This window comes from Pyxicephalus adspersus, chromosome 5 (genome assembly GCF_032062135.1).
Source record: "Pyxicephalus adspersus chromosome 5, UCB_Pads_2.0, whole genome shotgun sequence".
Taxonomy (NCBI): Eukaryota; Metazoa; Chordata; class Amphibia; order Anura; family Pyxicephalidae; genus Pyxicephalus; species Pyxicephalus adspersus.
The window spans coordinates 147,692,326-147,712,247 of NC_092862.1; the positions used below are offsets into that span (position 1 = coordinate 147,692,326).

The 19,922-nt window shown below is 44.4% G+C and overlaps 1 protein-coding gene across 2 annotated transcripts in view; it reads left to right on the forward strand.

Moving 5' to 3' along the window:
* LOC140331824 (arf-GAP with GTPase, ANK repeat and PH domain-containing protein 3-like) overlaps positions 1-17,472 on the forward strand; it is a 44,699-nt gene extending 27,227 nt beyond the window's left edge. The window contains exon 10 of one of the 2 annotated variants that reach the window (XM_072413143.1): positions 17,257-17,472. In XM_072413143.1, coding sequence (XP_072269244.1) covers positions 17,257-17,346 — 90 coding nt within the window. In that variant the 3' untranslated portion in view covers positions 17,347-17,472. Of the gene's footprint in view, positions 1-17,252 lie in introns of both variants that reach the window. The other variant, XM_072413145.1, reaches the window with a different exon arrangement.
* The last annotated feature ends 2,450 nt before the right edge of the window (positions 17,473-19,922 follow it).

The window sequence follows — 19,922 nt, forward strand, 5'->3', positions numbered from 1 at the left end:
CCGGTATATAAGACACCTGTCCACAGAAGCAACCAATCAGATTCCAAACTATCCACCATGGCCAAGACCAAAGAGCTGTGTAAGGACGTCAGGGACAAGATTGTAGACCTACACAAGGCTGGACCGGGCTACAAGACTTTGCCAAGCAGCTTGGTGAGAAGGTGACAACAGTTGGCGTGATAATTCACAAATGGAGGAAACACAAAATAACTGTAAATCTTTCTCGGTCCGGGGCTCCATGTAAAATCTTCCCTCGTGGAGTTGCAATGATCATGAGAACGGTGAAGAAGCAGCCCAGAACTACACGGGGGGAACTTGTCAATCATCTCAGGGCAGCTGGGACTATAGTCACCAAGAAAACAATTGGTAACACACTGCCCTGTGAAGGCCTAAAATCTTGCAGAGCCCGCAAGGTCCCCCTGCTCAAGATATCACATGTACAGGCCTGTCCGCAGTTTGCCAATGAACATCTGAAAGATCCAGAGGAGAACTGGGTGAAAGTGTTGTGGTCAGATGAGACCAAAATTGAGCTCTTTGGCATCAACTCAACTCGCCATGTTTGGAGGAGGAGGAGGAGGAATGCTGCCTATGACCCCAAGAACACCATCCCCACCATAAAACATGGAGGTGGACACATTATGCTTTGGGGGTGTTTTTCTGCTAAAGGAACAGGACACCTTCACTGCATCGAAGGGACAATGGACGGGGCCATGTACCGTCTAATCTTGGGTGGGCACCTCCTTCCCTCAGCCAGGTCATTGAAAATGGGTCGTGGATGGGTATTCCAGCTTGACAATGACTCAAAACACACGGCCAAGGAAACAGAGTGGCTCAAGAAGAAGAACATCCAGACCTTAATCCCATAGAAAATCTGAGAAGGGTGCTGAAGGTTCGAGTTGCCAAACATCAGCCTCGAAATCTTACTGACTTGGAGAGGATCTGCAAAGAGAAGTGGGACAAAATCCCTCCTGAGATATGTGCAAACCTGGTGGCCAACTACAAGAAACGTCTGACCTCTGTGATTGCCACCAAGGGGTTTGCCACCAAGTACTAAGTCATCTTTTGCAAAGGGATCAAATATTTATTTTACTCATTACAAAGCACATTAAGCTTTGACTTTTAAACACTGGATTTTTGATGGTTCTTTTGTTTTTATTCTGTCTCTCACACCTACAATAAACCTTCCATTACAATTATAGACCGGTCATTTCTTTGTCAGAGGGCAAACGTACAAAATCAGCAGGGGATCAAATACTTCTTTCCCTCACTGTATATATTACATCATGTCTGGCACATATATCTCACATATATATCACATGATATCTGGTTCATCTAGTTCCCATTTATATATATCACTTGATGTCTGGCACATATATGTCACCTATATATCACATGATTTATTGCACATATATCACACACACACATATATATATATATATATATATATATATATATATATATATATATATATAAAGTAACAGCTGGCCAATGAAGACCCAGGGTGTCATCCAGGAAGATGGGTACATTTGCCCCAGATACAGGTCTCACATATGGTGGAGGATGCGGGCAGCTTTTTAAGCGGATGTTTGGAAGGCCATCATGGAGGAGATACTAAAACAGCTTGTTTTGGCCAATGCCAACCAACAGCAGCCCAATGCGGAGCAAAAACTTACTAACCAACAATTACTGCTAGGTCTAGAAACCCAGCGGCATGCGCTGGAACAAGCGGAAGCTCGTCACAAGGAATTGTTAGAAATACAAGCACAGAGCTACCAACAACAATTAGATGCACTAAAACAGCAGATATCTTTATGAGAGCAGACTGACTCCGAGAGTGCTGGGATACACCAGCTTTTCGGGTAAGCCATTTATTGCCGAAAATGACTGCGGATGATGATCCTGAGGTGTTTTTGACCACAACTGAAAGAACTACGGAGAGGGAAGGTGGGCCTAAGGAACAGTGGGCAAGATTGGTGGCCCCGTTATTATCTGGAGAGGCCCAAAAAGCCTAATAAGACCTGGAGCCATCTGAAGCAAGCGACTATGTCTGCATTAAGGCACAAATATTGGCTCAGCTGGGTGTCACCCTGGCTGTCCGGGCCCAATGGGTGTATACCTGGTCTTATCGAACAGGAAAACCTCCCAGATGTATGACCTGATACATCTAACAAGGAGGTGGGTACAACCGGAGCTGGTGTTAGGACCGCAATTTGTAGAACGGGTTGTTATGGACCGATTCATATAGTCCCTCCCTGTTTCCATACAAAAGTGCGTAAGCCATGGAGACCCGTCGTCAGCCGACAAGCTGGTGGACCTAGTGGAAAGGTACTTGGCTGCCGAGAGCTTAACTGCCTCTCGTTCAGTACTCACAGACTTTCCACCCCAAAACTAGACCATCTCCAACTGTGGGTAAGAGTGAACCAAGGGATGGAGGTGGAGAGAGCAAAAAAAGGGGAGCCAAACATGTTATCTGTTACCGCTGCCTGGAAGAAGGACATATTGCTGTGAATTGTCCTTACCAAGAGTGGCAGACATCAGTCTCTTTTTGCCACTATTGGATGCCCTTCTATACTGGGCGATGAAAAGTATTGGTGTAAAATGTATATGAATACCAAACCAATTGTGAGGCTGTTAGACTGGTAGTGTGGTAATGCTGGTGAAAGCTGAGCTAGTGGCTACAGAGACCTCCTGTCTTAAAAGCGTGGGGGTAACTTGTACACAGGGATACTGGGGAGTATCCTGTGGCGTTAGTGTCTTTTGAGACCTCTTTGGGTAAATTTTGTCATCAGGTGGGGTTAGTTCCCATATATATCCACCATAAGATGCAATCATCGGGAGGGATTTACCAAAATTCAGGGAGCTCTGGGATCGCCCACCCCATGCAGTGCTGGCATCCTCAGAGCATGAGGCCACTGAGGAGTCCTCTGATGATTGTGGGAGCACTCCAGGGTTTCCTTTGTCTGTGCTGAAGAACCGGCGACTTCGGGGGAAACCAGCAAAGCCTGGATTTCTCTGACCTTCAGGTACATAAAGAGAACTTTGTTACAGAGCATTTGAAAGACCCCACACTGTTTAAAGCCTGGGAGAATGCCATAAAAATAGATGGGAAGCTAGTGCACCCAGACGAGAGGGTTGCATTCCCATACTTTAATATTGAAAGGGACCTACTCTATCGGGTGTCACAAAGTGGAGGGGAAACCATTGAACAGCTAGTGGTACCCAAGCCGTACCTGAAATTGGTGTTAGACCTGGCCCTTGGGCACCTCCTAGGGGGGGGGCATCTGGGGGCTGAGAAAACCAGAGACCGAATAGTCCAGAGGTTCTGTTGGCCAGGGGTCGCCAAGGAAATGGAAATGTACTGTGCTTCCTGTCCAGCATGTCAGGTGTCTGCCCCAATGCCACATTTTCGTAGCCCTTTGGTTCCCCTCCCCATCATTAAGGTCCCTTTTGAGGGGATTGCCATGGATTTAGTTGGCCCATTGCTAAAGACAGCTAGGTGCCATCAATATATCCTAATCATAATGGACTACGCTACTCGGTATCCTGAGGCAATTCCTCTCCAAAATACATCTGCTAAAACCATAGCCCGTGGGCGTACCATAGGCGTGGCCAAAGAGGTACTTACTGATCAGGGAACCCCGCTTATGTCCCGAGTAACTAAAGACCTTTGTAAACTCTTAAAGGTGACAGCTCTGCAGATCGGTGTATCACCCTCAAACAGACGGCTTAATGAAACGTTTTAACAAAACATTATACCAGATGTTGCGGATAAAGATGGATGGATGGATAAAGACGGGAAAAATTTGGACTGTCCACTCCCCTATTTGATGTTTGCTATCCAGGAGGTACCCCAATCCTCAACCAGATTCTCTCCCTTTGAATTATTATATGGGAGGCACTCCAGGGGACTGTTAGATATTGCTAGGGAAACATGGGAAAGTGAATGTTCCCTTCATAGAAGTGTCTTAGAGCATGTGGCACAAATTCAGAACAGAATTGCGCAGGTAATGCCCATGGTTAAAGAGCATCTGACCCAAATGCAGTTGGCGCAGCAAAGAAGTGGGGTGCACATATCTGTACTTTTGCCCCTGGGGATAGTTTTTGTACTAGTTCCCACGGTGGAAAGTAAATTCCTAGCCAAATGGCAGGGCCCCTATGAGGTCATGGCAAAACCTAGTGATGTAAATTATAAGATTAGCCAACCTGGGCAAATGTATCATGTGAATTTGTTGAAACCATGGAAAGAAAGGGAAGCATTAACTGTGAGGACCACGGAGCTACCTGCTCGGTCTGATTCTGTAATCCCAGAAGTCTGGATACCAGACACCTTGTCAAAGACTCAACAATAGAAAGCGAGAGATTTTGTGCTCCAAAATAGGGATATGTTCTCCAACTTGGCTGAACGAACATCCATGGCTACACATGATATTATCATCCCTCCAGGTGAAAGAGTAAGATTGAAACCCTACCGGATTCCTGAAGCTAGACGAGAGGTAATACGTCGGGAAGTTAAAAAAATGCTTGAATTGGGGGTTATAGAGGAGTCCAATAGCCATTGTTCCAGCCCAACTGTGTTAGTCCCCAAACCAGATGGGAGCTGGAGATTCTGCAACGATTACTCTAAGCTGAATGAGATCACAAAGTTTGATACCTATCCTATGCCCCGGATAGACGAGTTGATTGATCTGTTGGGGAATGCTAGATACATGACCACCTTAGATCTTAAGAAAAGAAAACTGCTTTTATGACCCCTGACAGAGCATTCCAATACCAAAATATGCCCTTTAGGTTACAGAATGCTCCAGCTATGTTCCAGCGGGTGATGGATAAGGTACTCCAACCCCATCAAAAATATGCTGCGGCCTACCTGGATGACGTAATTATTCAAAATACAGAGTGGGCCTCGCATTTAAAGGTTCAGGCAGTGCTAAACGCGCTGAGGAAAGCAGGGTTTGTTGCGAACCCTAAAAAGTGTGCTATTGAGCTGGAAGAAGCCAAATATCTGGGGTGCACCATTGGAAGAGGAATAATAAAGCCTCAGGAAAAGAAAGTAGAAGCCATCCAGAATTGGCCATGCCCAATTGATAAAATACAGGTCCGTGCTTTCTTAGGGATCGCCGGCTATTAGAGGCGCTTTATTCCTCATTTTGCATCCCCGGCCGTTCCCCTGACAAATTTGACAAAAGGGAAGGAATCGGTAATGGTTAAATGGTCCTTAGAAGCAGAAGCTGCCTTTGAGGCATTAAAGAAGGCTTTGTGTAGCGAGCCAGTGCTTTACCCTCCTGACTTCTTCTAAGGAGTTTTTGGTGCAGACGGATGCATCCGATGTTGGACCAGAAGCAATGCTATCCCAGGTTCAAAATGGGGATGAACACCCCATTGTTTACCTCAGTCGGAAGTTAAAGGCCCATGAGGTAAATTATGCTACGATTGAAAAAGAATGTTTGGCTGTGAAGTGGGCACCTGATTCCTAGAGGTACTATCTGCTGGGCAGACAGTTTCTGCTAATAACCGATCATGCCCCATTAAAGTGGCTTGCCCAAAACAAGGAGAATAACAGGAGGGTTAATAAATGGTTCTTAGCCCTTCAAGAATTTAGTTTTACTGTCAAGCATTGTCCTGGTGTACAGATGGGGAACGCAGATGCTTTATCTCGAGTCCATACCTACCTGGCAGCCTGTGTCCCAACCCTAAGGTTGAAACAAGAGGACAGGGTATGTAACAGCTGGCTAACGAGGACCCAGGGTTTCATCCAGGATGATAGGTGCATTTGCCCCAGATACAGGTTATATGCAGATTATTTTTCTGTGTAATCGAACAGTTTTCCTTTTGACCTGAAGGTGGGGTTGAAGTACCAGGCTGAATGACAATGAGCTTCTTTGCCAGGTGGGGGAGCTAAAGAGGCCTGGGTATGATCAGGTGTAACTGTCTCAGCTGAAACACAATGTGGAAATTAGGCCGGGGGATATAAACTCCCAGCCTGCTTTTTCCTGTGTCTCTGTTCTTGGTTGGTGAACGGGGAGGAGGTCCAAGGTGAACTGTGAGTAGAAGACACAGACTTTGTTGGAAAAGCTGTATGGTTAGGGCCTTAGAGTCCTGCACAGCACTAGGTTGGGCTGGATTGAAAGTAAAGGAATCTAATAGTGAGTTAGAGGCCAAGTGGCCAGGCTTAATTTGGCTTTTGTTTATTTTGCCTGTTTTTTTGTGAAAATAGTATTCGTGAACAAAACCCTTGATGCACAGATAACCTGCTGGCCCTGTTTCCTGTTGAAAAACACCCCCAGTTGCTACGGGCGATCTCACAATATATATATATATCACAAAATATCTAGCACATACATCACAAATATATCGCATGATATCTGACACATACATCACATATATATATCACATCATACCTGGCACATACATGACATACGAGAGGGTGCTGAGAAGTTCCTGGATAATAGTCTGAAGGGGCCAGGTCAGGTGAGTAGGGGGGATGGTCGACCAATTGGAAGCCCAGGGTGTTCAATTTGGCAGCCACAACGTTGGACGTGTGCGTATTTGCATTTTCTTGCAAAAAAAGCATCCCTTTGGTCAACTTTCCACGGCCTTTCATCTTAATTGCCTACTTCAGCTGGTCCAGGAGGTTAGCATATTACTGTCCAGTGATATTAGAGCTCTGAGGTAGGTAGTCCACCAACAGAACACCGTCTTTGTCCCAGAAAAACGGACGCCATGACTTCTCAGCACCCCCTTGTATATATCACATCATATCCGGCACATATATTTTGCATATATATCATATGATATCTGGCACATACATCATATATATGCAGTAAGCTCCATAAATATTTGGACAGACAACTTTTTCCTAATTTTGGTTCTGTACATTACCATAAATAATTTTAAATTAAACAACTCAGATGCCGTTGACCTGTAGACTTTCAGCTTTAATTTAGTGGGATGAACAAAAAGATTGCATAAAATGTGAGGAACTAAATCCTTTATTACACAATCACTTCATTTCAGGGGCAAGTAATTGGACACATGACTCAAAGGTTATTTCATGGGCCGGTGTGGGCAATTCCTTCGTTATGTCATTATCAATTAAGCAGATAAAAGGCCTGGAGTTGATTTGGGGGGGGGGGGGGGGGTGTATGTGGAAGATTTTGCTGTGAACAGACAACATGCAGAGTTCTCCATGCAGGTATAACAAGCCGTCCTTATGCTGCAATAACAGAAAAAACCCATCCGAGAAATTGCTGCAATATTAGGAATGACAAAATCTACAGTTTGGTACATCATGAGAAAGAAACAAAGCACTGGGGAACTCAGCAACGCCAAAAGACCTGGACGTCCATGGAAGACAACAGTGGTTGTCTTCCCTTCCCATGCGTGAAACACCCTCTCGTGTGTTTCACGCATGGGAAGGGAGCAGAGCTCCAGGAAAGCAAGCCTTTAAACCGCACTCCAAAACTGTGAATTAACAGTGTTGATATTGCATTTATGTGATGGAGAGACAGGGCACCCAGTGAAACAGCCAGATGCCTAGCTGGGCCATTGTTTATTTTTTTGCAAATTCTGTGGACATTTCCTGTTAACCTTGTGTTCAATAAACCCTCTTGCTGTTGTTTGGACATTCCAAGAGGGCTGCCCTTTCACCTGCCCTGAGGCTGTCCCGTTAACTTGAGGAAATCCCCCTGTGAGAGCTCACATAGAGTGAGTGGTGGAGGATGCGGGCAGTATAGGCAGCAAAGTTAGCAGCAGATTTAAAGGGCCGGTGTTCAGAGTGGTGGCAACATGGAGGAGGTCATTAAGCAACTGCTCCCTGCTAATGCTGCACAACAGCAAGCAATGCTGCATAGAAGGGGACGAATGCACAACTTTTGCGAGCACAGCAAGAGGCGGTCTGTGCCCAGCTAGCTGAAGTGACTAAGACAGTAGAGAGTGACTGGTGAGCTTTGACAGACATGATACAGCAGCTTGTTGCTTCCAGACCAGAGGGGTTGCCAGTTACCCAGGGCAACGGAAGCTCCATAAGAGCAAGCCACTTTCTACAAAAGATGACACCGTATGATGATGTGGAGGTCTTTCTTAATCTGTTTGAGAGAACTGCAGGGATGGAGGCCTGGCCTCAAGCGCAGTGGGCTGGCCTTGTCCCGTCGTTCCTAACGGGGTATGCCCAAAAGGCATATTTTGATCTGTCAGCGGAGGACACTGAGAGTTATGACAAATTAAAGACTGAGATACTCCAGCGGCTGGGTGTCACTCTGGCTGTGCGGGCCCAACGGGTCTATAAATAGACTTACCAGTCCAACAGATCACCCCCGTTCCTAGATGCACAACCTTTTTGTATCTGGTGAGGAAATGGCTAATGGCGGAGTTTTCACCGCTCCCCAGATCGCGGAGAAAGTCACTATGGCCTGCTATCTGAGAGCTCACAAAATATATATATATATTATTACCCTGATGAGTCCTAGTCCCCATTTATTCATTTATGTATTATGAACTGTTTTTTTTTTCAAGATAATATAGATACTCTGTCCAGGCAAATGGAAAAGTGATGAGTAGGAAAGGCTTATGGGTGATCTAACGTGCATTAAAAACACACTTTTGGCAAAAAAATAATGCACAGGGTAATTCTGGGGCGAGATTTTCCTTTGTTTTTGGGACCTGTGGAAGGGAGAAAAGTCTTCCACAGGTAATCCAGCCGAAAAAACTAATGTGTGTGCGCCTGATGAAAGGAACTGTTTTTGCAGGGGAAACAGAGTTGCCTCTGGAGACCTCTGTAGAGGCTGTGATGTCCAATTTAGAGGTTTCGCAAGACAACTTTGGGACAGCACATTTGCGAGATCCATACACTGGCAAGGGCATGGGAAAATGTGCAAATGATAAATGGGGTAGCCCAGGTCCCAGGACTGGAGAATGTGTTCCCCTATGTTGCTGTAAATAATGATTTGTAATATCGGGTGGATAAAGTGCAGGGGAGGTGGTGGAACAGTTGATAGTACTGCGACCCTTCAAAAAGGTTGTCTTAGATTTAGCCCATAAACATGCCTTAGGGAGACATCTTGCATTAGAGAAGACCCTGCAGTGCATCTTACTGAGGTTCTATTGGCCTGGTGTCTTCGCTGATGTAAAATGCTACTGCGAGTCCTGCCCTGACTGCCAATTGTCTGCACCAGTTGTCCACTTTCGTGGCCCACTGGTCCCATTGCCCATTATTGAGATGCCTTTTGAGAGGGTGGCAATGGAGCTGGTCAGACCACTGGTCAAGTCAGCTCGTGGGCATCAATACATCTTAGTAGTTTTAGATTTTGCCACTTGCTACCCAGAAGCGGTTCCCCTGAGAAATACGGTTTCCAGTACAATCGCTAAAGAACTGTTCTCCATGTTCTCCCGCTCAGGCATCCCTCGGGAGTTGTGTTGGCTGTTAAGTATAAAGAAACTCCGCACCTTAGTCTACTACCCCCAAACAGATGGGTTAGTTGAACGCTTCAACAAGACGCTAAAGGGGATGTTAAAAAGAGTTGTGGAAAAAGATGAGGGATTGGGATTATCTTCTCCTTATCTTATGTTTGCCAACAGAGCGGTACCACGGTCATCCAAGGGGTTCTCACCGTTCGAGTTGGTGTATGGGAGACACCCCAGAGGTCTGTTGGATGTAGCCAAAAAGACCTGGGAACAAGAGGTTACTCCCCATAAAAGCGTAATCGAACATGTCTCTTTAATGCAGGATAGAATTATGGCTGTGATGACGATTGTGCAGGAAAATTTACAAAAAGCCCAGGAGGCTCAGAGCCGAGTATACAATGGGTCAGCGAAAGTCCGTTTGTTTACTCCTGGTGACCGTGTCCTTGTTCTGGTTCCCACAGTAGAGAGCATATTCCTGGCCAAGTGGCAAGGACCATATGAGATTCTTGGGACAGTAGGGGAGGTCAACTACAAGGTTTACCATCCAAACAAAAAAAAAAAAAGCTGTATCACGTAAACATAATTAAGCTGTGGAAGGATAGGGAGACCCTCTCAGCTTTGCACCAATTACACCCACAAGAAAAAGGGGGGTTTTGAGATGTACGGGTACCAGAGGCCCTGTCACCCTCGCAAAAGCAAGAAGCAAAAGAATTCTTGCAAAGAAACTGACGTATTTTTGGAGTTGCTGGGGTGCACATATGTTATTAAACACAACATCATTACTGATCCCTAGTCCGTCAGGTCCAGATCTGCCATAAACCATATCGGATACCGGACGCCTGTAGACAGGCTGTGGAAGAGGAGCTTGCCAGAATGCTGGACCTAGGGATTATTGAAAAGTCCAAAAGTGAGTGGTGCAGCTCGATTGTTTTGGTTCCAAAGCTGGACAGGTCATTGCTTTTCTGCAATTACTTCAGAAAGCTTAATGCAATCTCAAAGTTTGATGCCTATCCCATGCCAAGGGTAGATAAACTTACGGAGAAATTAGGCCCTGCCAGTTTCATTACTACTTTGGATTTGACCTGAGGGTAATGGCAAGTTTTGTTACCAGAGGAAGCCAAAGAAAAAAAAGCCTTTTCCACCCCCCAGGGTCTGTGGCAGTATGCGAGAATGCCTCATGGCCTCCAGGGGGCCCCAGCCAGATTTCAGCGTATGATAGATGAAATATAGAGACCATATCAGCACTTTGCTGTGGCCTATCTGGATGATGTGGTCATTTTCAGCAGTGATTGGGAAAATCACCTCCCCAAAGTCCAGGGGTGGCCCAAGCCCGGGACCAAGAAGCAGGTGCGAACCTTTCTAGGCATGGTAAGGTATTACTGGCGTTTTATCCCAAACTTTGCTACCTTAGCAGCGCCTTTAACAGAACTCACAAATGGTAATGGGACTGTGATGGTAAAGTGGAGCTCTGAAGCAGAAAAGGCGTTTGGGGACTTGAAGGCAGAATTGTGCTAACAACCTGTGCTGGTCACCCCGGACTTTGAGAGGCCATTTGTAGTACAAACCGATGCCTCTAGTGTAGGTCTAGGGGCTGGCCCGTCCCAAGTGGGCAGAGGTGAGGAACACCCAGTAGTTTACCTATGTAGGAAGCTAAACCTGGCAGAGAAGAATTATAGTATCGTGGAACTGGAATGTCTGACAGTCAAATGGGCGCTAGAGTCTCTATGGTACTATTTGGTGGGCCGGCCCTTTAGGTTAATTACCGATCACACACCCTTGACCTGGATGTCCCAGGCTAAAGACAAGAATGTCAGGGTTACCAGCTGGTTTCTGTCCCTGCAGGGGAATGTAGACACCCTACCCAGGACTCATTGTATGGTGGTGGAATGTGTCTGACCCCACTCCAAAACTGTGAATTAGGAGAGAGACAGGGCACCCAGTGAGGTAGCTAGATGCCCAGACAATGGGCCATTGTTTATTTCTTCTGCAAATTCTGTGGACATTTTCCGGTACCCTCTTGTTGTTGTTTGGACATTCCAAGAAGGCTCCCTTTTTACCTGCCCTAAAGCTGCCCCGTTATCCTGAGGAAATCCCCCTGTGGGAGCTCACAATATATATCACATGATATCTGGCACATACATCACATATACAGTGAGGGGAAGAAGTATTTGGTCCCCGGCTGATTTTGTACGTTTGCCCTCTGACAAAGAAATGAGCGGTCTATAATTGTAATGGGAGGATTATTGTAGCTGTGAGAGAATAACAACAAAACAACCATCAAACACCCCGTGCTGAAATATCAGAGCCTGCTGTGCATTGTAATGAGTGAATAATATTTGATCCCCTATCAACCAGTCTGGGCTATGGCTGGGCCACTCCAGGACCTTCATGTGCTTCTTCTTGAGCCGCTCCTTTGTTGCCTTAGCTGTGTGTTTTGGGTTATTGTCATGCTGGAATACCCATCCACAGACCCATTATCAATGCCCTGGCTGAGGGAAGGAGGTGCTCAGAGAAAGATTTACAGTTATTTTGTGTTTCTTCCATTTGCGAATTATCGCACCAACTGTTGTCACCTTCTCACCAAGCTGCTTGGCAAAGTCTTGTAGCCCGGTCCAGCCTTGTGTAGGTCTACAATCTTATCCCCGACATCCATGGACGGCTCTTTGGTCTTGGCCATGGTGGCTAGCTTGGAATCTGATTGGTTGCTTATGTGGACAGGTGTCTTATATACAGGTACTGTAACAAGCTTGGACTCCCTTAGGCTAGATCTACATGAACATTTTTTAAAAACGCATTTAATTGTTCCCATTGCGTTTTTATGCACTTTTATTAGCTTTTTAAAGCTTGCCTTTAAAATACTGGAAAATGCCTATGCTGCGTTTTTATTACGTTTTTATTACGTTTTACTGTGTTTTTAACTAATTTGCATATTAAGTGCTCAAAGTGTACGAAACTACGGGAAAATGTCCCATTGAAATCAATGGAAGCGTTTACCCGTGTTTTTGGGCGTCTTCCAGCATTTTCATATATTAAACGTTGCAAGCAATGTTTAAGGTGCATGTCATTAACGTGCCTCAAGGAAACGTCCTGGTGTAGATAAACCCATTGTAATGCATGAGGATTTTTTAAACAAGGGCTTTAAAAGGTTCAGGTTAGCCCCCCTAGCGCTAATCCTGGGGTGGATTTCACTTGCAAAAAGTGGTAATCCCGAGTCACACTTGGAGTATCTTTAGAAGCCCCCCTTACCTTTGCTCCGTGCTCCAGTGGCGATCTGATGGTCCCGCTGTGATGCCGGGGCGCCGGTCCGTCGGGGGGCGTGAAATTTAGAAGCAGGTTACAATGTTATCTGCTTTTGAATAAGTTTTACAATAAAAAAAAAACTATACAACATACAATAAAAATAAAAGTACATTTTTAATTTTATATTTTATTTTAAATTACATTGTTGTCTATTATTTCATTATTTTTTAAAATTATTATTTATAATTGTGTGTTATATTATAATTTATGATTATATTATAATAAATATAGTTATCATACCCGGGAGTTAATCCTAAGAATTACAGGGCCACACTATAAACAAAAATTTCTATGCCAAAAAATTAGGATCACTTTTTGCATAAAAAAACTGACGGAATTAGAGCGCTAGGGGGGTTAAACACTGAAACCGTCTGTGTAGACTAAGACTTACAGAAGGTGCTCCTAATCTCAGCTCCTTACCTGCATACAGGGGAGACACCTGGGAGCCGGAAATCTTGCTGGATGATAGGGAATCCAATATTATTCACTCATTACAATGCACAGCAAGCTCTGATATTTCAGCACGGGGTGTCTGAGGGTTCTTTTGTTGTTATTCTCTCACAGCTACAATAATCCTCCCATTACAATTATAGACCGCTCATTTCTTTGTCAGAGGGCAAACATACAAATCAGCCGGGGACCAAATACTTCTTCCCCTGACTGTACATATCACACGATATCTGGCTAACACATCACATATATATATATTATGCTATCTAGCACATATATCACTTATATTTAGATCATATGATATCTGGCACACAAACACTTCATAAATATTTGGACACAGACAACTTTTTTCTAATTTTGGTTCTGTCCAATTACTTATTACCCCTGAAATGAAGAGATTGTGTAATAAAGGATTTAGTTCCTCACATTTATGGAATCTTTGTGTACAACTCACTGAATTAAATCTGAAAGTCTGCAGGTCAATCTGAGTTGTTTCATTTATAATAATTGTGGTAATGTACAGAACCAAAACTAGAAAAACATTCTCTGTCCAAATATTTATGGAGCTTACTGTATATTTCACATAAATATCACACACACACATATATATCACACACACACACACACACACATATATATCACACACACACACATATATATATATATCACACACACACACATATATATCACACACACACATATATATCACACACACACACATATATATCACACACACACATATATATATCACACACACACACATATATATCACACACATATATATCACACACACACACATATATATCACACACATATATATCACACACATATATATTGCTTCATTATATTTATATATATTGCTTCATTATATGAATAAAGCGTTCTGTCTGCTGGTCACAACATAACCGCTCAGCACAACGGAAAGTGCAGCCGACCACCACCAGCCAAACAAAAGCTCAAACGGCAAACTGAAATATTGTATTCCCTATTATCCCTGTGTATGGTGCTTTCTATTCTGCCTGCACTCTTCTCATCCGTCTCTGTTCTCCTTTTCCTCTTCCCCTGCTTGTATACTTCTCTCACCTCTGTGAGTGTCTCTTGTATTTATATGGTGCTGATATATTGCTAGGGGCTTCCAGTACTATATCATTAACCCAGTCCAAGGATCCATGCAAACTCCTGGCAGGCAAGCGTGCTAACCTCCGAGCCACTGTGCTGCCCATCTTACCTTTGTCCCTGGTCTCCTATGGGTGTATGGACTCACCTATATATCTCACATATATCTGTGCTCCTCTGTTTTACCTCTGTGCTACTTTCAGCTCTGTCTGTACACTCCTGTCCTCTCTGCTTTTGGGCTCTTATCCTGTTTGCTGTTCACCATTCTCCTCTCACCTCTGCAAATTATTCTTATGTCTGTCTCTGTGCTCCTCTGATATATAACTTTGTTCTCCTCTGACCTCTGTCTCTGTGCTCCTCGCCCTTTTGTTTCATCGCACCTGTCTTCTCTTTTTCTGTTTCTTCCACTAGGTGGCAGTTCTATCTCACAGAACTATTACAAGATGTCTATCCAAATGTCCTTCCCTTTCCCTGTACCTGCACACACACACACACATATATATCACACACACACACACACACACACACGGTATGTGGTCACATCGAGTTGTTTGGCTTTTTGGAAGATATTTGTAACTTGCTGTTTGCCTTTTGAGAGCTGACTAACAAATTCCGGTCCAATGGCCTGAAATAGCTTTTCTACCTGCTATGTACCTGCAGTATTTCACCTGATAATCATGTGGCCCCCTTAGGACCCCCTTAGGACCCCCAGGACTAGAAATGTGAAGCAATGAGAGCACCAATCATCCTCTTTGTCCTTATGTATATGGCCCAGGAAATGTGTTATAAAATATCAGCTACTTTATGAATTGTGATGACAGCTCAAATCAGGGGCCACAATGAATTTCTCAGTGCTTCCCTGCATTCTGCTCGGCTCATGTCTGCTGCCATTTGTTCCAATGTAGATGTGAAGAGAATGGGCCTTCCCCTCCTTAGGCCTTTTATTACAGGTGGGCGATCCCTCCAGTCCCCGAATTTAAAGATGTCTTAGTGCTTTTATATATTTATATATATTGCTTCATTATATTTATATATTGCTTCATTATATTTATATATATTGCTTCATTATATTTATATATGGCTCTCTTACCACTTGGCACTGCATCTTTAAGCTTTTTATCTTTCTGTCTTGGGGTGGTCTGCACTTGTGTTGTCCCTTTGTCATTGGGTCTGAGCCCCTCCATTTGGGATGTACTGGAGGCCGGTTTGAAAGCAGAACCCTCTACATGCCCCCCCCCCCGAGCTCCTTTATCATAAATTTCTCTTCTTGAGGGGTTGGTGTGGTAATGAAATAGAGCCTTGTATATATCCTCTCTGAATAAGGACAAATTACATATCCTGCTGGTAGGAGAGACATCATCTATAGATTTATAAAAAGATGACACTGGGTGAATGATTCACTGGGTGAATGATTAATGGAAAGAAAAATACAGGAACCCAGAACAGCATAGGAAAAAAACATAAATAACCCCAAAACCTCTCGTATATTATATGTTCCATTCCCTTTCTCCTCTTCTGTAAAATGAGATGGAGGAAATGTTCCCCTTACTGTAAAAGAAAATGAGGAAGTGTCCCTTTGGGGGGGGGGGGGGGGCTCAGTAATGGAGGATCCGGGGGTTCTGGTAGATCACATGTCTATAATCTACAAGCAGACCTGGATGTACTGTGTGATTGGGCAGCCAAGTGGCAAATGACATTTAATATAGATAAATGTAAAGTTATGTACTTGGGGGTAACAACATGCATGCTTCATACTGTCTAGGGGGAATACATTTGGGGGAGTCAGAAATGGAGACGGATCTGGGGGTTCTGGTAGATCATAGACTTAATAACAGCATGCAATGCCAAGCTGCAATATATAAAGCTAGTAAAGTACTTTCTTGTAATAAAAGAGGAATAGACTGCAGAGACGGAGACATAATCCTGTACAAAGCATTGGTCACACCACATTTGGAATATGCAGTCCAGGTTTGGGCCCCAGTTAACAAAAAGGACATTGTGGGATTGGAGAGAGTGCAGAGAAGGGCAACTAAACTAATAAAAGGAATGGAGGAGCTCCGCTATGAGGAGAGATTAGCTGAACTGAATCTATTCTCCCTTGAGAAGAGACGTATAAGGGGGGATATGATCACCCTCTATAAATATATAAACGGTCCATATAGAGAACTCTCTTCCCAATTATTCACTGTAAGGTCATTACAAAGCACAAGGGGGCGCTCTTTGCATCTGGAGGAAAAGAAGTTTAAGCTCCGGATAAGGAAGGGATTTTTACTGTAAGGGCTGTGAAAATGTGGAATAGGCTCCCTCAGGAAGGAGTTTCAGCAACTACTATAGATTGCTTTATGAAAAAGCTGGATGATTTCTAGAAGCACAGAATATAACTGGGGATTAAGGATTTAAAGATAACAGAGACTGCTGATCCAGGGAACATCCGATTGTCTCATGGGATCGGGAAGGAATTTTTTTTCCCTGCAGTAAACTGTACCAGCGTTTTTTGCCATCCTTTAGATCATCTATGTTTATAGAGTTTATGGGATAATTATTTTCCTAGTGGTTAATCTTCATGGATTTAAGTCTTTTTTCCACCTGATTTACTATGTAACTATGTAAAGTGAGGTGGAGGAAGAGTCCCGTTTGTAGCAGGATTAGTGAGGCTTTCGGATGCTACCACTAGAGGGCCACCCAAGAGTTAAATACAGAAAGCAGAAACACTGAACGTGTATGGTGGGTTTGTGTAGTCTGTGCCCTTGTGATCATCTTGTGCGCTCCTTCCCACACTTGTTCGGATGGAAGTGAGTTAATAAGAAGAAAACATTATAATGTAACAAGGAGGTTTGGCCATAATGAGCAAGCAATGGTCATGTAATGATCTGATTGGCTGAGATCAATGTATAATTGTACAGATATAATTGAACTGAGTTCCAAATCCGACATTTTCTTGATACATGGAAAGAAATGCCAGCTTCTCCCTGTCTGACTCCTCCCAGTTAGATACCAATGTGCTCCCCCTGGGATAAATGGAGTCATGTGATCTTGCTGTTGGAGCTGTTGATGTTTTGGACCGTTGAACGCATCCAATAAAGATAAGTGCAAACTTTTATAGAAGCAGTGCCTCAGTGTTTTGTGCCCTTCTTGGCATTTATTGTCCCACAAATACGTCCCACTTGTTAAACCTGTGCTGTTATTACAGTGATTTTTGTTTCTCTTTTTTCAGGGTGTCCTCCTTAAGAGAAGTGGTAAATCTTTGAATAAAGAATGGAAGAAGAAATATGTTACCCTGTGCGATAATGGAGTATTGACCTATCACCCAAGCCTGCATGTAAGACCTCAATCCATTTATACACATTTCTGCCAGTCACATCCCTTTTCTCCTCTGCTCATGCACACATGTCCCACATTCTCCTTCATCTGCTCATAAGTCCCATCTTCTCCCTCATCTGCTCATGCTCACATGTTCTGCCTTATCCCTCATCTACTCTTGCTCACCTGTCCCACCCTCTCCCTCATCTGATAATGCTCACATGTCCCACCTTCATCCTCTTCTGCTCATGCCCACATGTCCCACCTCCAACCTCATCTGCTCATGCCCACATGTCCCACCTCCAACCTCATCTGCTCATGCCCACATGTCCCACCCTGCTCATGCCCACATGTCCCACCTCCAACCTCATCTGCTCATGCCCACATGTCCCACCTCCAACCTCATCTGCTCATGCCCACATGTCCCACCTTCATCCTCATCTGCTAATTCTCACATGTTCTGCCTTCTCCCTCATCTGCTCATGCCTACATGTCCCACCTCCTCCCTCATTTGCTCATGCCCACTTTCTTTCTCCTCTGCTTATGCCCACATGTCTCACTTTCTCTCCCATCTGCTCATTCTCACATGTCCCACCTTCATCTTCATCTGCTCCTGTCAAAATGTTCCACCTCCTCTCTCATCTGCTCATGCTCACATGTCCCATCTTGTCCCTCATCTACTCAATCTCACATGTCCCATCTTCTCCCTCATCTGCTCATTCTCACATGTCTCATCTTCATCTGCTCATTTTTTTATGTCCCACCTCCTCCCTCATCTGCTTATGTCCACATGTCCTACCTTCTCCCTCATCTGCTCATGCTTACATGGCCCACCTTCCCCCTCATCTGCTCATGCTTACATGGCCCATCTTCCCCCTCATCTACTTATTCTCACATGTCCCACTTTCTCCCTCATCTACTTATTCTCACATGTCCCACCTTCATCCCCATCTGCTCATGCCCACATGTCCCACCTTCATCCCCATCTGCCCCACCTTCATCCCCATCTGCTCATGCTCACATGTCCTACCTTAATCCTCATCTGCTCATGCTCACATGTCCCACCTTCATCCGCATCTGCCTTTGCTCACTTCTCCCACCTCCTCCCTCATCTGCTCATTCTCACATGTTCCATCTTCATCCTCATCTGCTCATTCTCACATGTCCCACCTCCTCTCTCATTTGCTCATGCTTACATATCCAACCTTCTTCCTCCATCTGCTTATGCTCACATGTTCTACCTTCTCCCTCATTTGCTAATGCTCACGTGTTTCACCTTCTCCCTCATCTGCTCATGCTCACAGGTTTCACCTTCCCCTTCACCTCCTAATGCTCACATGTCCCTCTTTCCCCCTTATCTACTCATGCTCACATGTCCCATTTCTGCCCTTATCTGCTCATGCTCACATGTCCCACCTCCTCCCTCATCTGCTCTTGCCCACATGTCCCACCTCCTCCCTCATCTGCTCTTGCCCACATGTCCCACCTTCTCCCTCATCTGCTCTTGCCCACATTGTCCCACCTTCATCCTCATCTGCTCATTCTCACATGTCCCACCTCTCTCATCTTCTTAATCTCACATGTCCCACCTTCATCCTCATCTGCTCATGCTCACATGTCCCAACTTCATTCTCATCTGCTAATGCTCACATGTCCCACTTTCTCCCTCATTTTCTCATTCTTACATGTCCCACCTTCATCTTCATTTCCTCCTGGTAAAATGTACCACCTCCTCTCTCATATGCTCATTCTCACATGTCCAACCTCCTCTCTCATCTGCTCATGCTCACATGTCCCACTTTCATCCTCATCTGCTCATTCTCAAATGTTCCTTCTTCTCCCTCATTTGCTCATGCTTACATATCCCACCTCCTCCCTCATCTACTCATACTCGCATGTCCCAGCTTTATCCTCATCTGCTCAAGCTCACATGTCCCATCTCCTCCCCAACCTGTCCATGCTTACATGTTCCAACTTCTCTCTCGTCCATCTATGCCTAAATGTCTCAAAACATTTTTCTGTGAATACCTACATGTTGCATGCTCTTTATATAATAATATGGGTCACCACATGCTCTGTATATAAGGGATGTAATGTACATGTGATATGGATTACCCCGTGCTCTGTATATAGGAGATTTAGTGTAGAGAATAATATGAATCATCCATTGCTGTGTAAATAAGAGATGTTCTCCATGTTGCTATAGTAATATGACAGTACACAGTATGGCAGTGAGGCTGTTCTGTGTTAATTGTCGGCTTTGCATCAATTAGATTGTTTAGAGAAGTTAATTGAACGTCTGGTAATGATGTGTTAATGACTCCTCCAGTATCAGTGCTTCTGAGCAGGAAATGAGA